Source organism: Lepidochelys kempii, chromosome 1, assembly GCF_965140265.1.
Source record: "Lepidochelys kempii isolate rLepKem1 chromosome 1, rLepKem1.hap2, whole genome shotgun sequence".
Classification (NCBI taxonomy): Eukaryota; Metazoa; Chordata; order Testudines; family Cheloniidae; genus Lepidochelys; species Lepidochelys kempii.
In genome coordinates, this window is record NC_133256.1 from 203,867,438 (window position 1) to 203,890,073 (window position 22,636).

Genomic DNA, 22,636 nt, shown 5'->3' on the forward strand with positions numbered 1-22,636 from the left:
AAAGGAGCACTGGGTGTCTGTGTCGCTTCTTCCTAACACTGGACTGGGGGGGGGGGGGGGAGTGTATGTGAGGAAGAAGTCCTACCAGGAAGTGTTCCCTGAGACACGTTTACGTAAGTGTCTGTTAGGTGTGGACCCTGAAAACCTGTGGATATCCGCGGACCACGGTTGCAGATGGACGCGGCTCTAAACTTCATGTAGTTTTTGCCTCTTCCTCTCTGAAGCACCTGGTAGCGCCCGCTCCCCAGGCCCGGGGCCGAGCGCGAACAGCCTCCAGGTCTGGGACGGCGGGGGCAGGCGGACGACGGATGCTGTGGCGACGCCTCTGCCGATGCCGGCTGGGTTTCCCTCCCCAGCGGGAGCCCCCCCCCCCCCCGCGCGCGGGCGCGCGCGCGGGCTGCCCGGGAGCGCGCAGGGCGGAGCCGGGGCCGGCGCTCACACACCAGGCCGCTGGCGCGCGCGCCCGCTCTCACGAGCGAAGCCGGCGAGGCGGGGGGCGGGGCCTCGCTCCCTTCTTTAGGCGGCGGGAAGCGGCGCCCGCAGTCGCAGCTCTGCGGGGGCAGCAGCAGCAGCAGCGGGCCGGGAGTCGCTCGGGCGGGCGGGGAAGCCGCGGAGTCGCCGGTGCAGCAGCAGCAGCAGCAGGAGGAGGAGTCCCCGCCGCGGCGCAGGACACGTGGCAGCCCCGAGTGAGACCGCGCGCCCCGGCACCGCCACCATGGGCAAGGGGGTGAGTGTGCGGGAAGCCCGGCGGGGCGGGCCCTTTGGCGCGCGGGCCCGGCCCGGCTCCAGGCGGGCGTGGCCCGGCCCGGCCCGGGGGCGCCTCGTGGCTTCGCCGAGGCCCGGCGGCGGCGGGGAAGGAGGGAGGCGCCCCCAACGGGCGCCACACGCCGGGGCCGCCGCTGTTCCGCCAGGCGCCCGCCCGCCCGCGGGGCCCGGAGCTACGCGCCGGGGCGCAGTGCCCGTTGTGCGGCCGGGGCGGGGGCGCGACGTCGGAAGGGGCCGGTGGGCTCGGCCCTGGTTCCCGGGGGTCTGCGGGACCCTAGGCAGGCAATGAACAGCCGGCGTTGGGGGGGGGCGGTCACGCCAGGGGTCCGGCCGCGTTGATGCCGGGCTCTAACTTTACGCGATGAATAAGCCGCTAGGGGGTGGGGGGGGGGTGAGAGACACACAGACACACACACAGAGAGAGCTGGTTTTTAAAGGAGCGGTACAACTATACAGTTTGTTTCCTTGAAAGACATCCGATCGCTTTAGGCATACAGGGGGAGGTTTCGGTTTTTGAAACTGATCTTAGTTTAAATCCTAACACTTAAAAGAATGAAATTTGCTCTAACACGAGTAAAAGCTGCATAGGAAGAAAATGGGGGTGGGGGGGGAGGGAGTAAAGACCTTAATCTAATGTTTAAGCTATTGTAGAAACCTGGTGAGCAGATCAGTCTGTTAAAATGGAGAGTGCCCCATCTGACCAGGTTCTGTGTAACATTTCTGATAACTTTACTTTTTTTCCCCTCTTTTCCCCTTCATTGGGTCTGTGGCTAACAAATTGGCCAAGTTTTTCAGGTTGTTATAAAGGGCCTTTGCCTGTGGATGGTGTGGGTGAATGCATGTTCCAGGTTGAAGGTTATACTAGCAGTCCCCAGGTCAACATGGAAAAGAAATCTTAGTTGTATGGTAACCTTATCAGATGCCCTTCTGGAGCTAAACTTGAAAGTATGGTCATTTAAATATCTTCTGGCTATTATAAAAGTACTTTAAGGAGTGTAAAGTACAAGGCCCAGAGGGGAAAGTTTGCATGGTAATAGGTACTGCTTGTTTAGCAATAGTAACCAGAGCCAGTGATAAAAAGGGGAGGGAAGGAAGGTGTTCAGGATTGAGAAACTCATTGCATCACACCAAACCTGTTAACTGTTAGCATGGTATAACACAGTGCTTTACGTAGTTTTCCTCTCTTGGGTAAGGGGCTGGATCAGGGGCTGGATCGGCATTTTTGATTCCTTTCAGATTGCCAGGTTGTAACTGGCAATGAAAAGAGCTTCTTATGGCTGATTATTCATAATAATAAAAATCCCTTAATAATAAATAATAAAAATAGTAAGGTTGAGTGAAGCCAAGAAAGCAAAAGCCAAGACTTTTGGAACAGACAGAGAAGAACTTTGTGTCTTAAAGCTAGCATAAAGGAAAAACCCTCCCTAGTTGATCATTTAGACTCAGATTTAAAAATAAAAAGCATTGTCTGTTTTTAATCTGAATATTTTAGATGGTGTACAGGTAACTATGTGGAGGGAAACTTTTTTTCTATTAAGGTTCTTAAAACATTTCCTGAAAGGTTCTAAAATGACTCTGCTTATTTAGTAATAATATTTAGCAGCTACAGTGGTCTGTTTCCAAAGTGCTGTACAAATATTGACTGACCTAACGTTGGATTGATCAGTGCCATTTAGCAGTCACAATGTTGACGTAAATACTTGAATGGTAGGAGAGCCATGACAACACAAGACTGTGCAGACACTAATTAAAAAAGAAAAAAATCAGCAAAGTCCTGTTATTTAGTAGCCCAGAAAAAACATTGGAGCGTATAATGTATCTCAATCTGTTAGGTTGTTTAATTATTTACAGTTGTCCAAAAGGGTAATTGGCACTACAAACTTCGTGGCCACTGTAACTAGGTACAGTTAATCTACTGTATTATGTAAATTGGTTTTGTAAAGCTCCTGACTCAAACACGTTGTCAGAACATCCTGTAGAAACTGTTCACTGCAGTTATAGCCCAAAGGCCAGAGTGGGGGTGGATTAAGGTGTTCTGAGTGGTGGGGGTTGTGTTGGATATTTTAATGTTTTGTATTCTATATAAGAACTTAAAAATGTAAAGTGACACAGGTTATGCATATTAAGACTGTTTTTGACCTAGTATTGAAACTTAAAACGAAGGAGCAAGGAGGGGTACTAATGGAAAATCTGTGACAGAGTAGTTAGTTTGTGTGTATGTGTGTGTGTTCTTAGTCAGAATGTGTGTACTATCTTGTGACTTTGCAACACTGTTCTATTGAATGTGTCAAATCAGAGCCTGTTAAAGCAAGGGATGTGAAATGGAACTAAGTGAGGAAAGACTGGTTTAACCACAAATATTGTTCACCCATCTTTGCTTGGTTTATCCAAACAGGAAAAGGGTTTTTTTGGTTTTTTTTTTCCCCCTTTTTCTTTTAACCAAGTGTCAGTTCATGGGAAGGGAGAACTGTGCTCCTTATAACTGCTATATATGGGGAAGGTAGGGGGTATGAAAAGAAGCTGATGGAAACAGCCACTCTACTTACATGGTAGTGAGGGAGGAGGAATCTGATGACTGGCTGCTTTGCTGGGTTTTCAGCCAAATAGTACAGCTGTCAGGAGCTCAGCTCTTGTCCCCTCAAGACACACAGGATTGTGAGGAACAGAGGTAGCCAAGAGACTGTCTCATTCTCTGTATTATCCCGAACTGCTTTTTATACCATCTTGCCTGAAAATTGCCTAAGGAGGAGCAGCAGCTTACTCTGTTACTTTTCCCCTCTGCTTCCTTTTTTTAAACTGGTTGTAGGATACACTCACTGAAGCATACAGTTTCACCTCTGGAAGTGAGACTCAAAATTGAAGCCTGCTCAGCCCTGGCTAGGCTTCGTTTCTTGCCAGAAACTAGCAAAATTTGGGGGGAACAGACCAGCTGAGAAAAGGGATCTTTCAAAAGCAGTTACTGATTTGTGGGTGCCCAAATTGACCCCTTAAAAAGGCACTGACTTTCAGAAGGTGCTCTGTACTTCCAGAAAATCAGGCCCCTGTAAAGTGTTGAGTTGGGCATCACTTCGTACTTTTGAAAAAGTTGGCCAACATGATGATCTCCATTTTGCTTTATCTGTTTGTTTGACTCTACATGGCAAGTAGTGTGCTCTATATTGTCTTGAATATTGGAGCCTATTTGTGCTGTCCTACAGCAAGAACAAATCATGCTTCACATTAGGACAGCCCCACAAATCAGGAAGGACTGCTCAATCATGAGTTTTCTGGGTTTCAGAAGCCAGCTCTGCTTATGATTCTGATGAAAATAGTTCCATGGAACACAGAGGGTTATCTAGCATTTGCTGTCTTTTTATTCCATGAATGGCCCAGCTTTTGAACACAGCTAGTTTTAAGTGTGGCTTCCACATACTTCTTTCCATAAAGGGGGAGGGAGAAGTTGAGTATAGGACTGAAAACAGCAAGTCTGCTCATTGTGTCTAAGTGGGGTGTAATGAGGTCTCCCTAGCCATTCCGTAAAACTTCTGTGGCAGTGTGCTAGTCATTCATAGCAGTGGCTCTCAATCTTTCCAGACTACTCTACTCCTTTCAGGAGCCTGATTTGTCTTGAGTACCACCAAGTTTCACCTCACTTAAACTACTTGCTTACAAAATCAGACATAAAAATGTCACATCACACTATTATGAAAAATGTGCTTATTTTCTCATTTTTACTATATAATTATAAATAAATCAATTGGAATATAAATTTTGTACTTACATTTCAGTGTATAGTATAGAGAACAGTATAAACAAGTCATTGTATGAAATTGTAGTTTGTACTGACTTCGCTAGTGCTTTTTATGTAGCCTGTTTGTTTGTAAAACTAGACAAATATCTAGATGAGTTGATGTACCCCCTGGAAGATGTTTGAGTACTCCCAGGGGTACCATACCAGCTGATTCAGAGTAACCATGTTGTACTGTAAAATCAGAAGCCGGAAGCTGAACATTCAAACTTGGCTTTTTTTGAGAGGGCAGAAGGGGAAAGGCTAGCTATAGCATTTCCTAAATTTGATGAGGGGCAGTTTTGCTGTCCATCACTGGGAAAGTGGTCCTTGCCCATGACTGGAGAATACAATTACTGGAAACTGTCTTTGAGGCAGCAGGACAGTAACTCATTCTGCCTTGTGCCATACTGTTCATAATGTAAATATCAAGAGGAGGTCTCCAATCCTTCTTTTTTTTTTTTTAAACTCTGGCTCTCATCATGCATCACTTCAATCAGCATAGATTGAGACCTTATAGAATGGTACATCTGAATGTCTCTTCTGCTGCCCTTCTCCCCCGCCAAGAATCATTGCTTTTGTTGTTTACAGTGTCTACCATAACCTGCTCTGTTAGGCTTCCTGCTCTCCTTTATTTGGGACCCAACATAGTCACAGATCTGGGCTGTGTAAAGCCTATAAAGCTCTGGCTAAGAAGCTCTGACTGGACCAGTGGAAAACAGGGACATTTCCCAACCTCTTGTAGGGATAGTTTCCTTGTGGATCACTGTCATTTGGCGAAATCAGGGGTAGTCAATTCCTTTTTGTCAAGGTCCAAATTTCTTGATCAAAGTATAGTCAAGGTCCAGACTCCAGAAAAACATTTTTCACACCGCAGTAACAAAAAGTAAATAAGATTTCACAGTCTAGTCAAATGCAACTGGCAGTCTGCATTTGGCCCGCTGTCTGCCTATTGGCTACCCCTGGGCTAAGTGAAACACCTGAAGTGTGGGTGCTTTGCAACTATAAGGGCTTGGAACTTTTCACTTGTGAAAATTGAAAACCTAAGTACCTGCAATTCTCGCTGAATTTTGTAGGTGCTCAAGTACATCTGAAAATTAGGCCAACTTCAGTGCAGTCTTAATTTATGTAGAAACTGCTGATTTAGGCCTCCCCTCCCCACCCTGGCTAGGGGTAAATCCCATTTTCAATCCCTAACCAGATTATCACACTCAAATATAACTGTGTTTAAGACCACTTGCAGAAACTGTGCCTAGCTGCTGTAGCTTTAGGTTCAGGGTGAGAGCAGAATGGGATTTAGCGGGTGCCCTCAGGATGTGGCTTGGATTGGGGTGGGGGGTGGAATACAGGGCTGAAATGAGCAAGTTAACCTACAGCTACTTTCTGAATAGGCAGAATTACAAAAGTATTATGGAAAGTAATGTGAAGCAGACAGATTTTACACAGTACTGTGCACCCCGCCCTGTATGTACATTTGGAAATCACACTTGCCTTTTAAGCTTCAGGAAGATCATGAAATGTACATTGTGTACAGCAGAGGGTAAACGCCTAGTATCAATTCATAATTTAAAGTCAAATTTGTGTCAGACTGGAGGATGTGGATTGAAATTATGGCAACTTTTTCTGTACTCTGAAAATATCTTTCAAGTTGCCTTGTTGCAGATTCTTGTGATCTTGGAATGTCAGTACTTACAAGTTCAGTGCTGTTCTAAGCATGTAACACTGCTTCCACCTTTTTTAAAAAATGTGGTTTTAGTATGATGAAGACAATGTCAAGAATGCTGACAATCTTTAGCTGTACTTCATTCTTTACAGATAAAAGAGGAGGTAAAGGACAAGTTCCACTCTATTCGTTAAAAATAACCTGCAGTGTTCTTTTGACTGTTGCACAGCTCTCCTATGGCTGCATGCAGAAGTATGAACATAAATTCTCACCTCTAGTAAAGAAGGGAATATGGTTCCTTATGGAATCTTTTCTGTCAGTGTCGGCAATGAAAATAGACTGCTTGGTTTCACTTGTTTAGTTTATGGTCAGTTTTACGTTCAGATGTACAGTGTAACTTAATGGTTTTCAACCTTTTTTTCATTTGCAGACTCCCAAAAAAAAAAAAAAATTTCAGATGGAGTTGCAGATCCCTTTGGAAATTTTAGACATAGTCTGCAGACCCCCAGGGTCTGTGGGCCATAGTTTGAAACCACTGGTGTAATTAAATATTTCTCTTTATCCTAGATTTTGTGAAAGGTCATTCCTAATGCTTGAATATTAGACCCTGTTAACAGGTTCTTGGCATGCATTACTCTGACTTGCCAGTAATCCAATTTCTGATCAGAGGTGCATGCACAACATAGTGAGTAGGTTATTGTATTAGTTTTATTATCATCCATTTCTCATAATAGCCATTATAGCTTAAGGTTTTATCAGAGCCTGTCATTTTAACTGTGGTGGAAAAAGTGCCAAAGGAAAATGTTAGTAATTGTTAAATGTTACGCAAAATGGAAGGGGGAAGAGTTGTCACTAGAGGTTTGTGCAAGTATGGAAATCTACCTTGTGATGGGTGGAGCAGAGGGAGATTGTATTTGCATTTCATGGTCCCACTGCAATAGGCAGGGACACAAAGTGCCTAGGGCTACTAGTGCCTCATAGGGAAATTCCATTTGTTTTTCGATTTAGAGAGGTTTCTGCTGCTTAATTGTCCTATACTTCTCCTCTTCCCGTGTCTCTTGATTGCCACAGACATCTGTATGAAAACCATCTCTATTGCTTTGGTGCTTGTCTGCTGCTGCTTATTACCCTCCACAGCCTGAATTAAGCATCAAAGATCACAATTTCATGCAAACACCCTATGTAATTAAGGGGAATAAGTCTATTTTCAGGCATCTCTTATGTAAGCATAGTCAGTTTGTTCCATGAGGCATACACAGCTCTAAGTGGGTGGATTATTTGTTTTTGTGATAACACACATCCTGTTTATATGCCAAAATATTTATAGGAGGATCTGCTCTATAAAATAAAACCAGTCTTCAAAAATAATTTGCACTGTTTGTTTCAGAGACTGTCAGAGCAAGTATGGAAGTATCTTGAAATGAACTCTTGCCAAGTTTTTGGGATGCATGAAATGTCAAATCTGTTTTCAAATTGATTAAACTATTGACGCTCTTCTCTTCCTGCCCCATTATCACCCCACTCACCCCCTTAGATTAACATGAGAAAACAAAGAGTTAATACACATCTGAAGGAATTTTGTATGTAGTCTGGAGCTGGTTTCTTGTGATGTGGATCACTTCTGGTTGGACTGAGGCTCAGACCCCAAAACTGATCTGTGAGTAGGGTGCAGCTTGCTATTTGTCTAGTAACTTCAGCCAGCACTTGTGCAATCCCTGGCAGTAATCCGTGCAGCATAGGGATGTTATTGAGCAGACTAGTCTTTTTAGCAGCTTGTTTATAAGAAAGTAGCATAATTTAAATGTAAGTAGTTGTCTGACATAAAATTCTGTGCATGGGGAATATAGAAACCATACACACTACTGAAGTAGTTAAACGTCAGCCATTTCTCAAAACGCCTTTTTTTTTTTTTTTCCTCAGACTGGACATGACAAGTATGAGCCTACTGCTACATCAGAACATGGTGCTGGGAAGAAAAAGGGGAAGAAAGAGAAAAAGAAGGATATGGATGAACTGAAAAAGGAAGTCTCATTGGTAAGAAAGTGAGGAAGGGGAAGAATGGGTGGCTCTTCAACAACATGCACTGCCTTGAAAACACTGTCTTCAGGTGCCTACCTTTTAAAAATCTGACATTGGTACAGAAACTAAAGGCATCTAGTAAGTTTTCAGTGCAGCCATATTATAAATGTATACCCCCCAGAGTAAGCGCAGCTCCGGCAGCAGAAGTGCAGTTTTCCCCACATTGTCCTACCTGTGTGACTCTGGCCTGCTGTGGAGCAGCTGCCTTTTTAGCCAGTGAGTTCAAGCTCTCTGGCTAGACTTAAACACTGACCCCTGCAGAGACTGTCAGCAGTAGTGTGCATTAGTGCTAATCAGTTTTAGTGTTGTGGACATCTGTCCACAATGAGTGAATTGTGCATTACATTTGGCTAGTATCCAGATTTCACCAGGTTCTAGTTTAGATCGTGTTTCCTTGCTGTGATGTATGATGTGGAAACAAAGGTGTATAAGCTCTTAACGAGTTTCAAGTTTGCTGTGCATGTTAGGAAGGGGAGGTTGGCTTGCTTAGCAAGTCTTCTGTATGCCTCTTCCCTTCCATTTAAAAATAAATAAAGAAAAAAACCCACCAAAAAAACCTCTTGGGATGCAGATCACTTTCAGGGTAGTCTACGTCATTAGAAATGCAACCACCTCTTGGATGGAGCACAACATCTTTTAACAAAAAGAAAAGGAGTGCTTGTGGCACCTTAGAGACTAACCAATTTATTCGAGCATAAGCTTTCGTGAGCTACAGCTCACTCAGTGAAGTGAGCTGTAGCTCACGAAAGCTTATGCTCGAATAAATTGGTTAGTCTCTAAGGTGCCACAAGCACTCCTTTTCTTTTTGCGAATACAGACTAACACGGCTGTTACTCTGAAACATCTTTTAACAACACTCAGCAATGCTACCTAGAATAAATCCACTCTGAACAGTGGTAAGCAGGGTGAGAGGAATGAAATGGTGAGGTTACAACTTTGGAACCATCTCCGCTTTAGCTCTCTTCCTTGCCATGAAAACCTCCATCTTATGAAGCTATTATTGGCAAGGGAATGAAGAGTAGAAAGCCAGTAAGTAGCCTCTGCTCACTGTTATGCATGAACTGTTATTACATATTCCCACTCCAATCTCTTCTCTCTTTCCTTCAGGATGATCATAAACTCAGCCTTGATGAACTTCATCGTAAATATGGAACAGACTTGAGTCGGGTAGGTAGATTTTTTGCGTGTCCCTTTTGTCAACTTCTAAAAAGGAACAGGTGCACTGATATGATAAGCCTGCTGTGGAAGGAGATCTGGGTGCTGTCAAATTTGTTTACCACCACTCTTTCAGTTAGAGCTCACAAATATTTGTATCCTTCCTCCCTTTATATTGATTGGCTCAAATATTTTAGTGACTGTTCATTAACAAAGTTGGGATTTATTCATTGACTCTTAAGTATTCCAAGGTCAAATTGATTCTTAGGTTTTGCATTGAGTGTTCTTGCTTGTGTTCTCTTGCACGTGTATTTGTCTGGTAATCCTCTGCTGTAAACCAGGACATGGCCACAAACCTAACACTGACCATCAGTAGTTAAAATGTTACTTTTATAACAAAGGGTGCTGGAATCTCAGACGAGAAGCAACCTCCCACTGAGTTATTTTACTTGATAACTAAAGAGCATTTTGAAAGTCTTTTTTTTAAAGAGGAACTTAATGTCCTGATTGTTTTGTACAAGTATATTTCTACTCTCCTAATAAAGGGACCCTCAGCAAGAGAGAAACTGACTGTACAGGATGCACACAACCTGGAAAATTTTTTCCCCAGTTTTCAGGCAAAAAAAATCTTGTAGGTAGATGGTGTAACTAGTTGGTTTAAAAAAAAAAATCTTCAGACAAACTTTAAAAAAAAAAATTCTACATCACTTATCTCCCACTTGACTTTTTTCTGAGGATTGTAGAAACATGTAAAATGTGCTAGCTTGCTAAGATTAATATCACATATATGAATTGGTCAGCACTTTGAGCAGGGTACAATGCTGGTTTTACACCTTGTTTGGTACTGTTTAGTTGATGGCTGTTTCCTACAAGGTTTGATGCAGCAAGACATCTTTTATTTTGGGTCTTTTATAGCACAGTAGGGTGAGAAACTTAATTCTTCTCATACAAGTCAAGCTTTTTGAAAACTTGAGAGACTTTTTTGGGAAGACTAAAATCAAAATAGTCACATAAAAGGCCATTTTGATTTTTGCTTGTACCATAACTTCTGAGCCTCTGACAGTCTGTTGTGGACTGTTCGGGAGGGGGGTCATAACTTCCACAATTGTGGTCCCATCACACCTTTGACATAGAAGGCCCATCATCATTGTGAACTCCTGTACTATTCCTTTCACCTGGCCAGCTTGTACTTTCATCTGAGAGCTGGAAATAGAAGTTACTTGTGAGGCTTTTTTTATAATGCGGATTTGTAGTACAAATACTTACCTGGAGACACCAAAAGGCTACACAAGCTCCCATTGTCTTTGTCCTTTTATTGTAAGGAAAGTGTTCTCTCCTTTAGCTTACAGGAGCAGAAGGGGAAGCAAAGCAGAGGCAGGCCTTTGTTTTCATTCTTGCGTAAGAGCAGGAATGAACTCAGAATGGCTTGCTCAATCCACATTTGACCAGTGCCTCAAACTGAGGAAGAGCATGGTGGTCTGACCTTACTGCAGCGCTATAACTAAACTACCTTCCCAACCTGCATTCTAGGGTTTGACAGCTGCTCGTGCTGCTGAGATTTTGGCTCGGGATGGCCCAAATGCCCTCACACCTCCCCCTACCACTCCTGAATGGGTAAAGTTCTGCCGGCAGCTGTTTGGAGGATTCTCCCTCCTGTTATGGATTGGAGCTGTTCTTTGTTTTCTGGCTTATGGCATCCAGGCTGTAATGGAGGAGGAGCCAAATAATGATAACGTGAGTACTTGTGTACTAGGCTTATTTGCATGGAGCTAGACATGTTGTTTGTCTTGCATCTAAACCTTCAGTCCAGGAACTTTTTTTCCTAAGGTTTTTAGTGAATGGCAGTATTTTCATAACTATAGTCTCAGTCTGGTTTAATTCCTGTGCTTCTACATATATGGTTTTCAATCCATGCCTTCAGCAGCTGAATTCCAGCTCACATCAGATCTCATTAATGGAAGTTTCAGCTGTTTCCTGGAACATAAAATTGACTGTAGCTCTTGATTAACTTGTGCACATGCACTATGCAAAGACTGCAAGTAGCTTTGCAATTTAGTGTAAGCATTAGAAATTGAAAAATAAACCCTTCAGTCAGAATCTGCTCTCAGTTAACTCTTTGTTCATTGCAGTTGTATCTGGGTGTTGTGTTGGCTGCTGTCGTTATCATAACTGGCTGCTTCTCGTACTACCAAGAAGCAAAGAGTTCTAAGATCATGGAATCCTTCAAAAACATGGTGCCTCAGGTAAGTAATGTCTGATCACCCAGTGGTCGATCAGGCTTTAGCTAGCTCAGGATTGTTAACCAGATTAGAATCTTTCTGTCACTGCAAAATACGTGACTGGATTTAGGGAGTATTTTATTAGTTTTTAAGCAGATTTTACTTCTTTAATGCCAACCTGTCAGTATGGGTCTCCATCTGTTAAAAGTGGAAGTTTCATATTTCTCTTGGCATTAGCAAAGTTACTTAGTGCACAATAGCAAACGCTAGCTATACTCCCCGCTGGATGAGTATCACCAGTTATTGGTGTCCAGTAAAGCACTTGTCTGCAGCTTCTTAGTATATTGGACTTCTGTTGGCCTGATTATAAAGCACTTAAAGAAATTTAGCTCTGATTTGGATTAAATAGCCCACGTCGCACATAACCGCCATAGGGCCTTATTACCATGGCATAAGGAGCTTTTAATGACGGGAAAACTAAACCCATTAGTTTTCTTCAACCACATTCCTGTCTGTGATAAATAAGTTGACTTACCACCATGAGAGGAAAGACCCTCTGGCCCCTTTAAGCCTTTTCTGAATTATATTTAAAGTAGTGTATTCCTTGACTTTTTTTATAGCAAGCCCTTGTGATCAGAAATGGTGAGAAGTTGAGCATAAATGCTGAAGGTGTTGTAGTTGGAGATCTAGTGGAGGTGAAAGGAGGAGACAGAATTCCGGCTGATCTTCGTATCATAAGTGCTCATGGCTGTAAGGTGAGTGCATTTTCTAAGGTCTCTGAAAACCCCATTCCATACTAAGGGAGTCACTTTTCTAACTAGCTAAATTCAATGCTGAATTTATGGGATGTTAGTTTTTTGATGATGATGATATAGAAGTGCCCTAGAATTCCAGTGTTTTCCCCTTAAATTCAGGGCTTTGGAGCAGAGCCTGGAGCTGGAGCAGCTCCCGGAGCAGTGGAGCAGCAGGTTTTTGCCTGGAGCTGGAGCGGAGCCGGAGCACAGCTCCAAAGCCCTGCTTAAATTTCTTCTCCTTCCTGGGTATTTATCCGCTTGCGCAAGAAACATTGTGATATATCTTCTATGCAGGTGGATAACTCCTCACTCACTGGTGAGTCAGAGCCTCAGACCAGGTCTCCAGATTTCACGAACGAGAACCCACTGGAGACCAGGAACATTGCTTTCTTTTCCACCAACTGTGTGGAAGGTATGTGGCTTTAATACTCCATAAAATGTGCACTAATGTAACACCGGGGGGTTAAAATATTAAATCAAGAAACTGCTATGGCAGTATAAATGTTTAATGTGTAACTTTACGTAGTTGGAAGCACATGGACTCCACTTCCAAATCCCCTGCAAACAACCAGGGTATAGGCTCTTGGAGAGAGGCTGTATCTGATAGGAAATTGACTGTGTGTAATTGGACAGTAAGCTTCTGCAGCAACACTACCTTTGAGTTTCCTGTTTCCTTCAAGATGTTGCTTTATTCTACTTCTATTAATTTAACTAATTCAAACCTTTAGAAAGGACAAGGAACATGGGTTTTTATAGTTCCCCTGGCATCGTTCTCCCCCAAAGACCCAATTGAGGTCAGACAGAGGTGTTTGAAAATAACACAGCTGCTTTAGAGAATTCCAGTGCCCATCAAACAGAACTAGTATTCCACCTTCAGAATTCTTCAGTAGACTCAGTGGCTATTGTATAAATTAGCCCCTCCCTTTGTCATTTGTGACCCAACACTGTGTGACATGATGTGTCCCAGTGTAACCAGATAGAGTACAATGAGGATTTACAAATAAAAAGTAGTGTCTTTTTGGTAAACATGTGGGGCTCAGTTCTGCCCTCAGATATGCATGTATATATCTTTATGGCAACACACATAATATGCCTAGATCACATTGTCAATCCAGTGTTGGAGGAGAAATGTTGTACTGCATAGCTGGTTGACACTTGTCATGTTGTACCAGAGGGATAGGCCCCAAAATAGGGACTGGCATTTTGGAAGGGATTCCCTTCTCCTTCTGCTGTAATAAGCAAGCAAAAGTCTGTGCCTGCTTATGTCATTACGTCATCCATTTAGCAGAAAGCTATCTGCCCTCTTAAAAATCCTGTGGATGCACCACCATGCGGCAGGTCCTTATTCACTAATTGGAATCCAAGGGAGGAGGTCTGCAGGAACTTTATATGGCAATGGTGATGGTATGTACACAAGAATTCCTGCTCTGGGGCTGGGTTAGAGATTCATCCTCACCTATGCTTGATGTGGATGAGGGTGTAAAGGCTATTGTGGTGTGAACAAACATGGTTGTTTTAAATGAATCTATGGAGATCTGATTAAGCACCTCCAAACTCAAACCAGAGCTTTCTGTGTTTGGCATCAGTGAGTACTTTATTAAAGCCTGTTGTCTCTCACTTCCAGGCACTGCCCGTGGCGTTGTCATTAACATCGGCGATAATACTGTGATGGGCCGTATTGCCACTCTCGCATCTGGACTGGAAGGGGGGAAAACTCCCATTGCAACTGAGATTGAGCATTTTATTCACATCATCACTGGAGTGGCTGTGTTCCTGGGAGTCACCTTCTTCATCCTCTCATTGATCCTTGAGTACACCTGGCTGGAGGCTGTCATCTTCCTCATTGGAATCATTGTCGCCAACGTTCCTGAGGGTCTGCTTGCTACTGTCACGGTGAGCTGGTGGGGAATATCAAGATAGTTTGAAATCAGTTGTACTTGAAGGCAAACTATAGTGTAGCAAGGGGTATTCTCATCGCTGAGCAGTCTTCTTGGTCTGTGTGGGTAGGGCCAACCTGTGATAGTGATTAATTTAGTCTGAGAAACAGTCACATTATTCTGCCTAGTACCAACTCATCCAAACTACATTGGAACCCTTCTGCAAAATTAACCACAGTTTTGATACTCTTCAGCTAGTGTACATGGGCCCCAAATTACTAAATCATAAAAAAGTTTCATATTGCAAGACTGTTAACTCTTTAGTCAGGTTTCAGAGTAGCAGCCGTGTTAGTCTGTATTCGCAAAAAGAAAAGGAGTACTTGTGGCACCTTAGAGACTAACAAATTTATTTGAGCATAGGCTTTCATGAGCTTCAGCTCACTTCATCGGATGCATTCAGTGGACTCACTTCATCGGATGCATTCTGCATCTGATGAAGTGAGCTGTAGCTCATGAAAGCTTATGCTCAAATTAAATTTGTTAGTCTCTGAGGTGCCACAAGTACTCCTTTTCTCTTTAGTCAAAAAGTCAGGACTATATAAATGCAGTTCCCTTTCTGATACAGTGAAAAGCAGGAGACTATCCAGTGTGGTGACATTTAACCTCTTTAAAAAAAAAAAAAAAACACAAACAAAAAAAACCCCCACTATTTTGAAGTAAAGTAACTTCAAGGTTACACAAAGGTACCTTCCACCTGCAGAGTCTCATGCCTTTGAGTTCCCAACTGAATGGCTGGGAAAGGCCATTCCCACTTACTTTGGATGGTAAATCAGGGCCATGTCTGGCTAAACTGTTTCAAAAACTTCTCATGTTCTTGAATAGTTTCTGTACTCTCTTTATTGGCATTTCATTTTAAGGCCTTCTGACCCAAAATGTGATGTGATATAGGAGATGTTTAAATTTTAGACCAGACTGTGTTTTCGCCTTCATAAACAAGTCTAAGAATCAGTGCTTTCTGTTCTTATGGGGGCGTGGTAACGACAGCTTCTAAATGCAAAATTACTGCACTCTAGTGCCAGTTGTGGGCTATGTAGAACTAAATTAGTGTACAAGCACCTGTCTGATTCTTCCATCTTTCTCACTTCCACTCCCAGGTGTGTCTGACACTAACAGCCAAGCGCATGGCTCGTAAGAACTGTCTGGTGAAGAACTTGGAAGCTGTGGAAACCCTGGGCTCCACATCTACCATCTGCTCTGACAAAACTGGTACCCTGACTCAGAACCGCATGACAGTTGCCCACATGTGGTTTGACAATCAGATTCATGAGGCCGACACCACAGAGAACCAGAGCGGTAAGAAAAGCGCTCTCAATTCGAGTTTCTGATTAGCATGTTGTGCTAGAGGTGTCTTGACTTACAGATAGCGTAAAAAGACTTTGGTGTCTGGAGGGCAGAGTTGGGAGGATTTAGAACTTGTCTGCTACCGTTCCTGGTTAATCAATATAAACCTCATTATGGCCCTGTGCTCTAACTTCCTTTCCTCTTTATCTTGAATGTACAACTCACTGGACTGGTGATTCCTAGACAGTGAGCATTAGAAAGATCACTTTCCCTAGTTCAGATTCACGTTTTGGATTTGATCTCAGACCTTGATGTTACCTACCACTTGGCAAAATATCCAAGTCTTATCACCGCTCAAAGTGCCTGTAAATCATGCGTTTCAATGCTAGCTCTGCCACTCTCTAATTTTTTCTAAACTAGAAAATGTTGTTTTGGTTATCAGGTGCACTTGCACTGGTGAGGAAGACTTGATTTTTTTTTTTTCCATAGGTCTGATCGTGCTTGTCTGATCCAGTTGTGAAAGTGGCTGTGTCTGGTCTACACTAGTACTTCAGCCATGTTTAATACAGTGCAAAGTATCATCAAGCTATATAAATACAAAGCATTATTAGAAGCCGTATAAACATTTGGGCTGGCGACAGTAGGAATAAACCAGTGTTTATTCCATGAAGAAAAATCTTCAAGGCTTAATAGTTTTGTCCCTCCCAACTAGCAAATGCCTTTTAAAAAGGCTTTTGCCTGGTTTACTGTTTCCAGGGAAACCATTTCATGTTCAATTCATGTCATTTGAAGCTCCTCAACAATAAACATGGGGTAAATGGAGTGGAGGAGTCCTTTAATTGTCATCCCTGTGATAAACTTTCACATTTAACCTTTCACATTCATTTTGCAGACTTGTCATAGTGAGGCCAGGACTTCCCTAACAGTGAGTGGGAGAGCTGGAGTGGAACCCAAGAATTTTGATTCCTAGTGTCCCAGTCTATGAAAGGAAGTCAGTCTGACCCTTGCCACTACTGAAAGCATAACTACTAGTATATAGAATCTAAACTAAAAAAGCCTGTTCTTAAAATGCTTAGCTACTCTGTTAATCCCCAGGCCTTTCCCTACTCACCACCTGCTCCCCAGAGCAACTTGTGACTAGATGAGTGGCTAAAATTTAGGGAAGAAGAAGCAGATGCAAAACTCCCAGTAGGACAAATAATGAGCTTTTTTTATAGCCTGAGGTAGAAAAGACCGAGACTTTACACTAAGCTGAATGAAGCCTTTTCCCTGATCTATTTGGCACCTTAACATTTCCCTTCTCCCCCTGCTTCCAGGTGCCTCCTTTGACAAGAGTTCTCTTACCTGGGGTGCTCTGTCCAGAGTTGCAGGTCTCTGCAACCGTGCTGTGTTCCAGGCTAACCAAGAAAATGTACCTATTCTGAAGGTGAGTTCAATAAATGCATCCTAAACTATCCTGACAACAATTTTTGCTCTGATTTGTTGGTGTTACAATCCAGTTGTCTAGACTGGTGAAGGCAGTGCAGTAACAATTTATGTCCAGTCTCTGTGACATGCCCGCCAGGCCCAGGATTGCAGTGACATGTAGGGCGGGAAGGCCAGCTACTACTACCTACTGCTCCTGGCTTTTCCTGCAAACAGACCCATAGAGGAAAGCTGGGGAAGCAATCTCCCTTTCTGTGCTTCTGGCAGGAGTGGGGGGTGGTTCTGATGGTGGTTGATGTATGACTCCTGCAGCATGATCTCTGCCTTCTGCTGACCCCAGATATCTGCAGGTTAAGGGAGTAGAACACAACAGGAACTGAAAATGTTCCAGAGCAAGGTTTCATGCACAGCTTGGTGCATTTTCTCCCCTCTTTTGGTTATTCCCACATAGTATGTGAGGAGTGGGTTCCATGACAGTATATTTTGCTTTAAAGAAACTGGCAGTTGTGGGCATAGGAGCAGAGTGAGCCGCTATCATAGGATCTTTCATTAACTTCACAGTACACTTGTGCCTAATCTTGTCTGACCTTCTGACATAATTGTATGTCACTAAAGCAAATGCCACATGGCAATAATCATGGAGGAGAGATGCTAAGCTAAGATCCAGCCTAGTCTAATGTCTGCAAAAGTGAAGCATTGTTCTTGTGTCCAGCGTTTGACATGTTAATTATGTCACTTAATGCATTAATGGAAGGTGCTTGTATACTATGCTTCATAGCAGCAGTGTAGGAGATCCCATGCAGAACACAATAACTGTCTTGATTATTCATCAATACTGGTTCTGTGACTATATTAAAAACAGAGGATTTATAATCTGCTACCATAAAATCTTATACCTATTGTAATCCTGCTTCTTCCATCTCTTCGTTCATAACTTGAAGCTGTTAAAAATAATTTATTACTGTAATACGTGACTGCCACAACTCTTCTTCTTATAATGTCCTGTTGGTTACATAACTTTCTCCACGTTCTAGAGGTCTGCTTGACTTTGGCTTCAGCCTTCTTTGAAATGCTTGGTCCCTTTTCTGAAAGGAGTGAGCGCATGCAAGTTTACAATGTGAAACTTTTTTATTTTAACAGAGGGCAGTTGCAGGTGATGCATCTGAATCTGCACTTCTAAAATGTATTGAAGTGTGCTGTGGATCTGTCAAAGAGATGAGAGAAAGGAATGCCAAAGTAGTGGAAATACCATTCAACTCTACCAACAAATACCAGGTAAAAGGGAACGAGAACCTCCTGAGGAAGAAGGGTTCCCAGCCCCCATAGGTTAATTTATACAGTGCCTCAGGGACTAGATCAGCCCTGAATAACACACACCAGTGTCTGCAGTGGGATTGCATTGGCTGCAAATAGGTTTTTTTTGTTTGTTTGTTTGTTTTGTTACATATCTGAGTGTTGTGATGGGAGACTAGGAGAGGTTGAATCTGGGGAACTAACTGAAGTGCAAATGTTATCTTTTAAAATAAATGACACGCACACTAGAGCGTTCTCGACACTCGCATATAACCAAGGTTGTGGGAGAGAACTCGCTGGAATTCCTGTGTTTCCAGAGTACCTTAAATGGATCTGCCTTAATTCTCCAATTCACTGCTGTATACTTGGAGTGAGTGTTAAGCACTTTCTGTCTATACAACTCTTCCAAATCACTGTGGAAACTAACCATTCTGTGTGGCATTTTTAATGGGAACAGTCCCATTAATCTCATGCTATACAAATATAAAGCAGTAAAAGCTCTTCTCTTACAACCTAGCTGTCTATCCATAAGAATGCCAATCCATCAGAGTCTCGCTACCTGCTGGTGATGAAGGGAGCCCCAGAGAGAATCCTGGACCGCTGCAGCTCCATTTTGATCCATGGAAAAGAAAAGCCGCTGGATGAGGAGGCAAAAGATGCTTTTCAAAATGCCTACCTTGAACTGGGAGGCCTTGGGGAGAGAGTACTAGGTAAGGAAATGCAGTCGTCATGCAGTGGTTTTGGCTCCACACAGAATGCCACAGAAGCAATGGGTTAAGTACAGGGGGTTGTGTTCTGTTCTGGCAATGCAACTGTCTCTAACCTACCGGGCACGTCGGCATTGATCTGGAAAGACCCTCTCCCTTGGGAGGGATATGCACTTGTTCTAATATTGGGTGCAGCCTACATGGACGTTTTGGGGTCCCATCATACAGGGTAGCCAGACTGCTTGGATCAAAATGAATCAATGCATGCTGGAACCTATCACTTTCCATGGGCTGCATTATATTAAAAATTGCTCCATTTAAAGTAAATTAAGTAGTTCTTGGTCACTTGGCATTGGCAATTAGCCACTAGTGTAGGAGAAACTTTTAAGCCATCAGGAGCTATGCTTACTTTGAATAACATTGACTGGGCTCCTGAGCAGAAGACCTGGCACTAACCAGAGCTCATCACCACTGTTGTTCACAATAAGTGAATTCACCACTAAACCTGTCTGCTTAGGGGCACAAACTAATCATAGTTTTTGACTTTCTCTGCAGGCTTTTGCCACTTGGCTCTGCCAGATGATCAGTTCCCGGAAGGCTTCCAGTTTGACACCGATGACATCAACTTTCCTGTGGAAAAACTCTGCTTTGTTGGGTTGATTTCAATGATTGACCCTCCTCGTGCTGCTGTGCCAGATGCTGTTGGCAAATGCAGAAGTGCTGGAATCAAGGTATCTCTTTTTGAGTGTGCGATGACAGGAGCTAAAATACAAATGAACTGAGTGAGCCCAATATTCAGACCTGGAAGAAACTAGGTTCTCCTTCAAATGCTGATCCTTGTGTGTGTTCCACATATGTGTACTGCATGTGCCTGAGACTGGAGATTTGTAGCTAGTAGTGAATACTTCCCTGGGCCCAGTTCACTCTGATGCTGTTCTTAAAGGCTAAGACACTTAACAATGCTTTGGAAGTTTGCCATTTAACTTAACGGAGTAATGCAGGGTCCACGGTAATCAAATAGCAGACTGAAAAAAAGTTTTTGATGGAGAGTCCAGATTCCTAATATCCAGGGGCTGAACTTGTCTGAGTCAGACAAAGTTGGGCCTAATATTCTGTTGGTTAGCTCCTGTCTCTTAACCCAGTGCTGGTCTAAAAGTATTGATGACAGTCCTGTAGATGGAAGTAATCTTCCTGACCAGGAAATGCAAGCTTCCCTGCACTGCTCTCTTTTCCCTTCCTCGGGGAACCACCTGGGCATGGGGAGCTGTATTTCTATGTTCTGTTAATTTCTTCTTGGCCTCCTGAGATCCCCAGCAAATGGGCCTGTTGTAATGCCATGCCTATTAAATATCTGGCTGAGCTCAGATTTGCTTCCCAGATGTCACCTTGCTGACTCTCTCGCAGTCTGAATTGACGTGGCGGGGTTCAACAAGAACAGAGCAACTCTGGAAATAAGACTTAATCCTTACCACAATTTACTTGTGACAACAAAAGGAAGCGTTAACACTCCTTCAGTATGCACTCTGTCTCTGTTCTACAGAGTGCTGCTCAACAGAAGGGGTTAGGCTTTCACAATGTCTGATGTTTGCATTGCAGGTTATCATGGTTACGGGAGACCATCCAATCACAGCCAAAGCTATTGCCAAGGGTGTCGGCATCATCTCTGAGGGCAATGAAACAGTAGAGGATATTGCTGCTCGTCTGAATATCCCTGTCAGCCAGGTCAACCCCAGGTACTGAACAGAAAAAACATTGTAGATAGAAAGGAAAAGGCTGTCTTAGAATAAAGACTGCCTCTCATGTCTCCCCTGCACAATCCCCTCTTAGCTTTACTTTATCTGAGACTAGAAGTTAACATGTCTAACGCTGCACACTGTATTTCTTTGGCACTTGTCACACACCCAGTGAAATGTTCACTTGACCCCAAAATGTTCTAGTAACTACTAGATTTTTACATAAGGGCAAATAACTTTGAAGCAAAACTCAAAAAGCTTGTTTGCCTCATGTTAGTGTGCATAAACCAAAAGCAGGACACACCTTCCTGATTTCATAGCTGCCAGCACTGATAACTGTGTCCTGAGTGGAGATTGTGGAATTATTAACAGGGAATTTAGCAGATGCACAACTGACCAAATCGCCATTGAAGATGTATTTAATGTTAAGATTAATAAATGTTTCAGTACTTAAGTACTTGAAGTACTTAAAGTAAGGCGTGAGTACTTAAAGGTCCAATTTTAGTCCTGTTTTCACCCAAAACTTATTTAAGCTTGTTTATAATAGAACAATATTGTTATGCTTGGAAGGACTAGATTGTTTTATTGGTAAATGTCAGAAAACATTTTCACTGTATACACACAAACTGATGAAAAAATCCATCAGTAATTGAAATTTTGAGATAAGCAAAGTAAGGAAAGCACTGCTTGAGAACGAAGTTTGACTTAACGGTATTTACTTAAATTTTTATACGTGATGTTTGTGTCTTACTATTATAGTTTTAACTTTTTTGAATCTCAATACCTACTGTCATTAAATTATTGTTGGACCCCCCCATAATTTCTTACAACTGTGAAAATTTAAGTAGATAAATGTTTTAAGTGCATAAAAAAAGTCCGATACAAGTTGAAATTTAAAAAAAAAATAAAAATTGAATTCGGCCAAGCTTAATTAAAGAAAAGCTTAACTATTAATAAACTACATGTCAAAACTGAACTAAAAGCCCCCTTTGAGTGCCGAAGACGCTGAAACATTGATTAAAGGTTTATGGAAGAACTCAAATGAAAAGTGATAATGGCTAGGCTGTTTTAACTGTCTAATCTGAGTGGCCTGCAAAAATTCAAACAAGATAGTTTATACTGAGTGTAAGATTCCTTACTTGTAATGTAAGGAAATGTAACTGGAACTCTCTTAAAAGTTGACCTCCCATTCAACTCCAAAGAGAAATATTTTAAATTTTAAAATCAAACCAGGTGGCTAAGACTCTCAAAAGTCAAAACAAGGCCCTGTTCCCTCAAGAGTTTCAGATCTGAATTTTTTGGGTGGGCAGAGGAACTGAGGAGCTCTGGGGATAGCATTCAAAACTGATCTTAAGGTCCATAGCGCCGAAGTAGGGTAGATAGGACCTATGGACAAATACTTGAGTTCCCTTCAGGACTTCAGTTCCCCTCACTGGTTAATACAGGGTGCCTTCACTACCTGAGAGCACAGCATTTGAAATAGTTATCTGGGAAATTCACCCTATTCATAAGCTGGCTGCTTATATGGTTACTGGGCTGCCTGCATTGTTTAGCCTGACCAAGCCTTTGTTTTGCTTGGAGGATCTCTACAGAGCACTTGTGAAGTGTGAATAGACAGCTTGTGGAATGAATTGCTGACGAAGATGAAATATTGTGGTTAGATTTTTTGACAGGGTAACTTCATAACACTCATTATGTGATGATGCAGGCTAAGGAGGATAAATGGACCATATGTTTGAGGGTAGGGTGACCAGATGTCCCTGATTTTTGGGTCTTTATCTTATATAGGCTCCTTTTAACACCCCCCCCTCCGGGTCCC

General features: G+C 42.7%; 1 protein-coding gene across 1 annotated transcript in view; it reads left to right on the forward strand.

Moving 5' to 3' along the window:
* Positions 1-519: 519 nt before the first annotated feature.
* ATP1A1 (ATPase Na+/K+ transporting subunit alpha 1) overlaps positions 520-22,636 on the forward strand; it is a 30,609-nt gene continuing 8,492 nt past the window's right edge. Inside the window, exons 1-14 of the mRNA XM_073309248.1 lie at positions 520-727; positions 8,115-8,228; positions 9,381-9,440; positions 10,959-11,162; positions 11,558-11,671; positions 12,268-12,402; positions 12,736-12,853; positions 14,066-14,334; positions 15,473-15,671; positions 16,976-17,085; positions 18,225-18,359; positions 18,895-19,087; positions 19,640-19,815; positions 20,681-20,817. Coding sequence (XP_073165349.1) covers positions 716-727; positions 8,115-8,228; positions 9,381-9,440; positions 10,959-11,162; positions 11,558-11,671; positions 12,268-12,402; positions 12,736-12,853; positions 14,066-14,334; positions 15,473-15,671; positions 16,976-17,085; positions 18,225-18,359; positions 18,895-19,087; positions 19,640-19,815; positions 20,681-20,817 — 1,976 coding nt within the window. The 5' untranslated portion in view covers positions 520-715. The remainder of the gene's footprint in view (positions 728-8,114; positions 8,229-9,380; positions 9,441-10,958; positions 11,163-11,557; positions 11,672-12,267; positions 12,403-12,735; positions 12,854-14,065; positions 14,335-15,472; positions 15,672-16,975; positions 17,086-18,224; positions 18,360-18,894; positions 19,088-19,639; positions 19,816-20,680; positions 20,818-22,636) is intronic.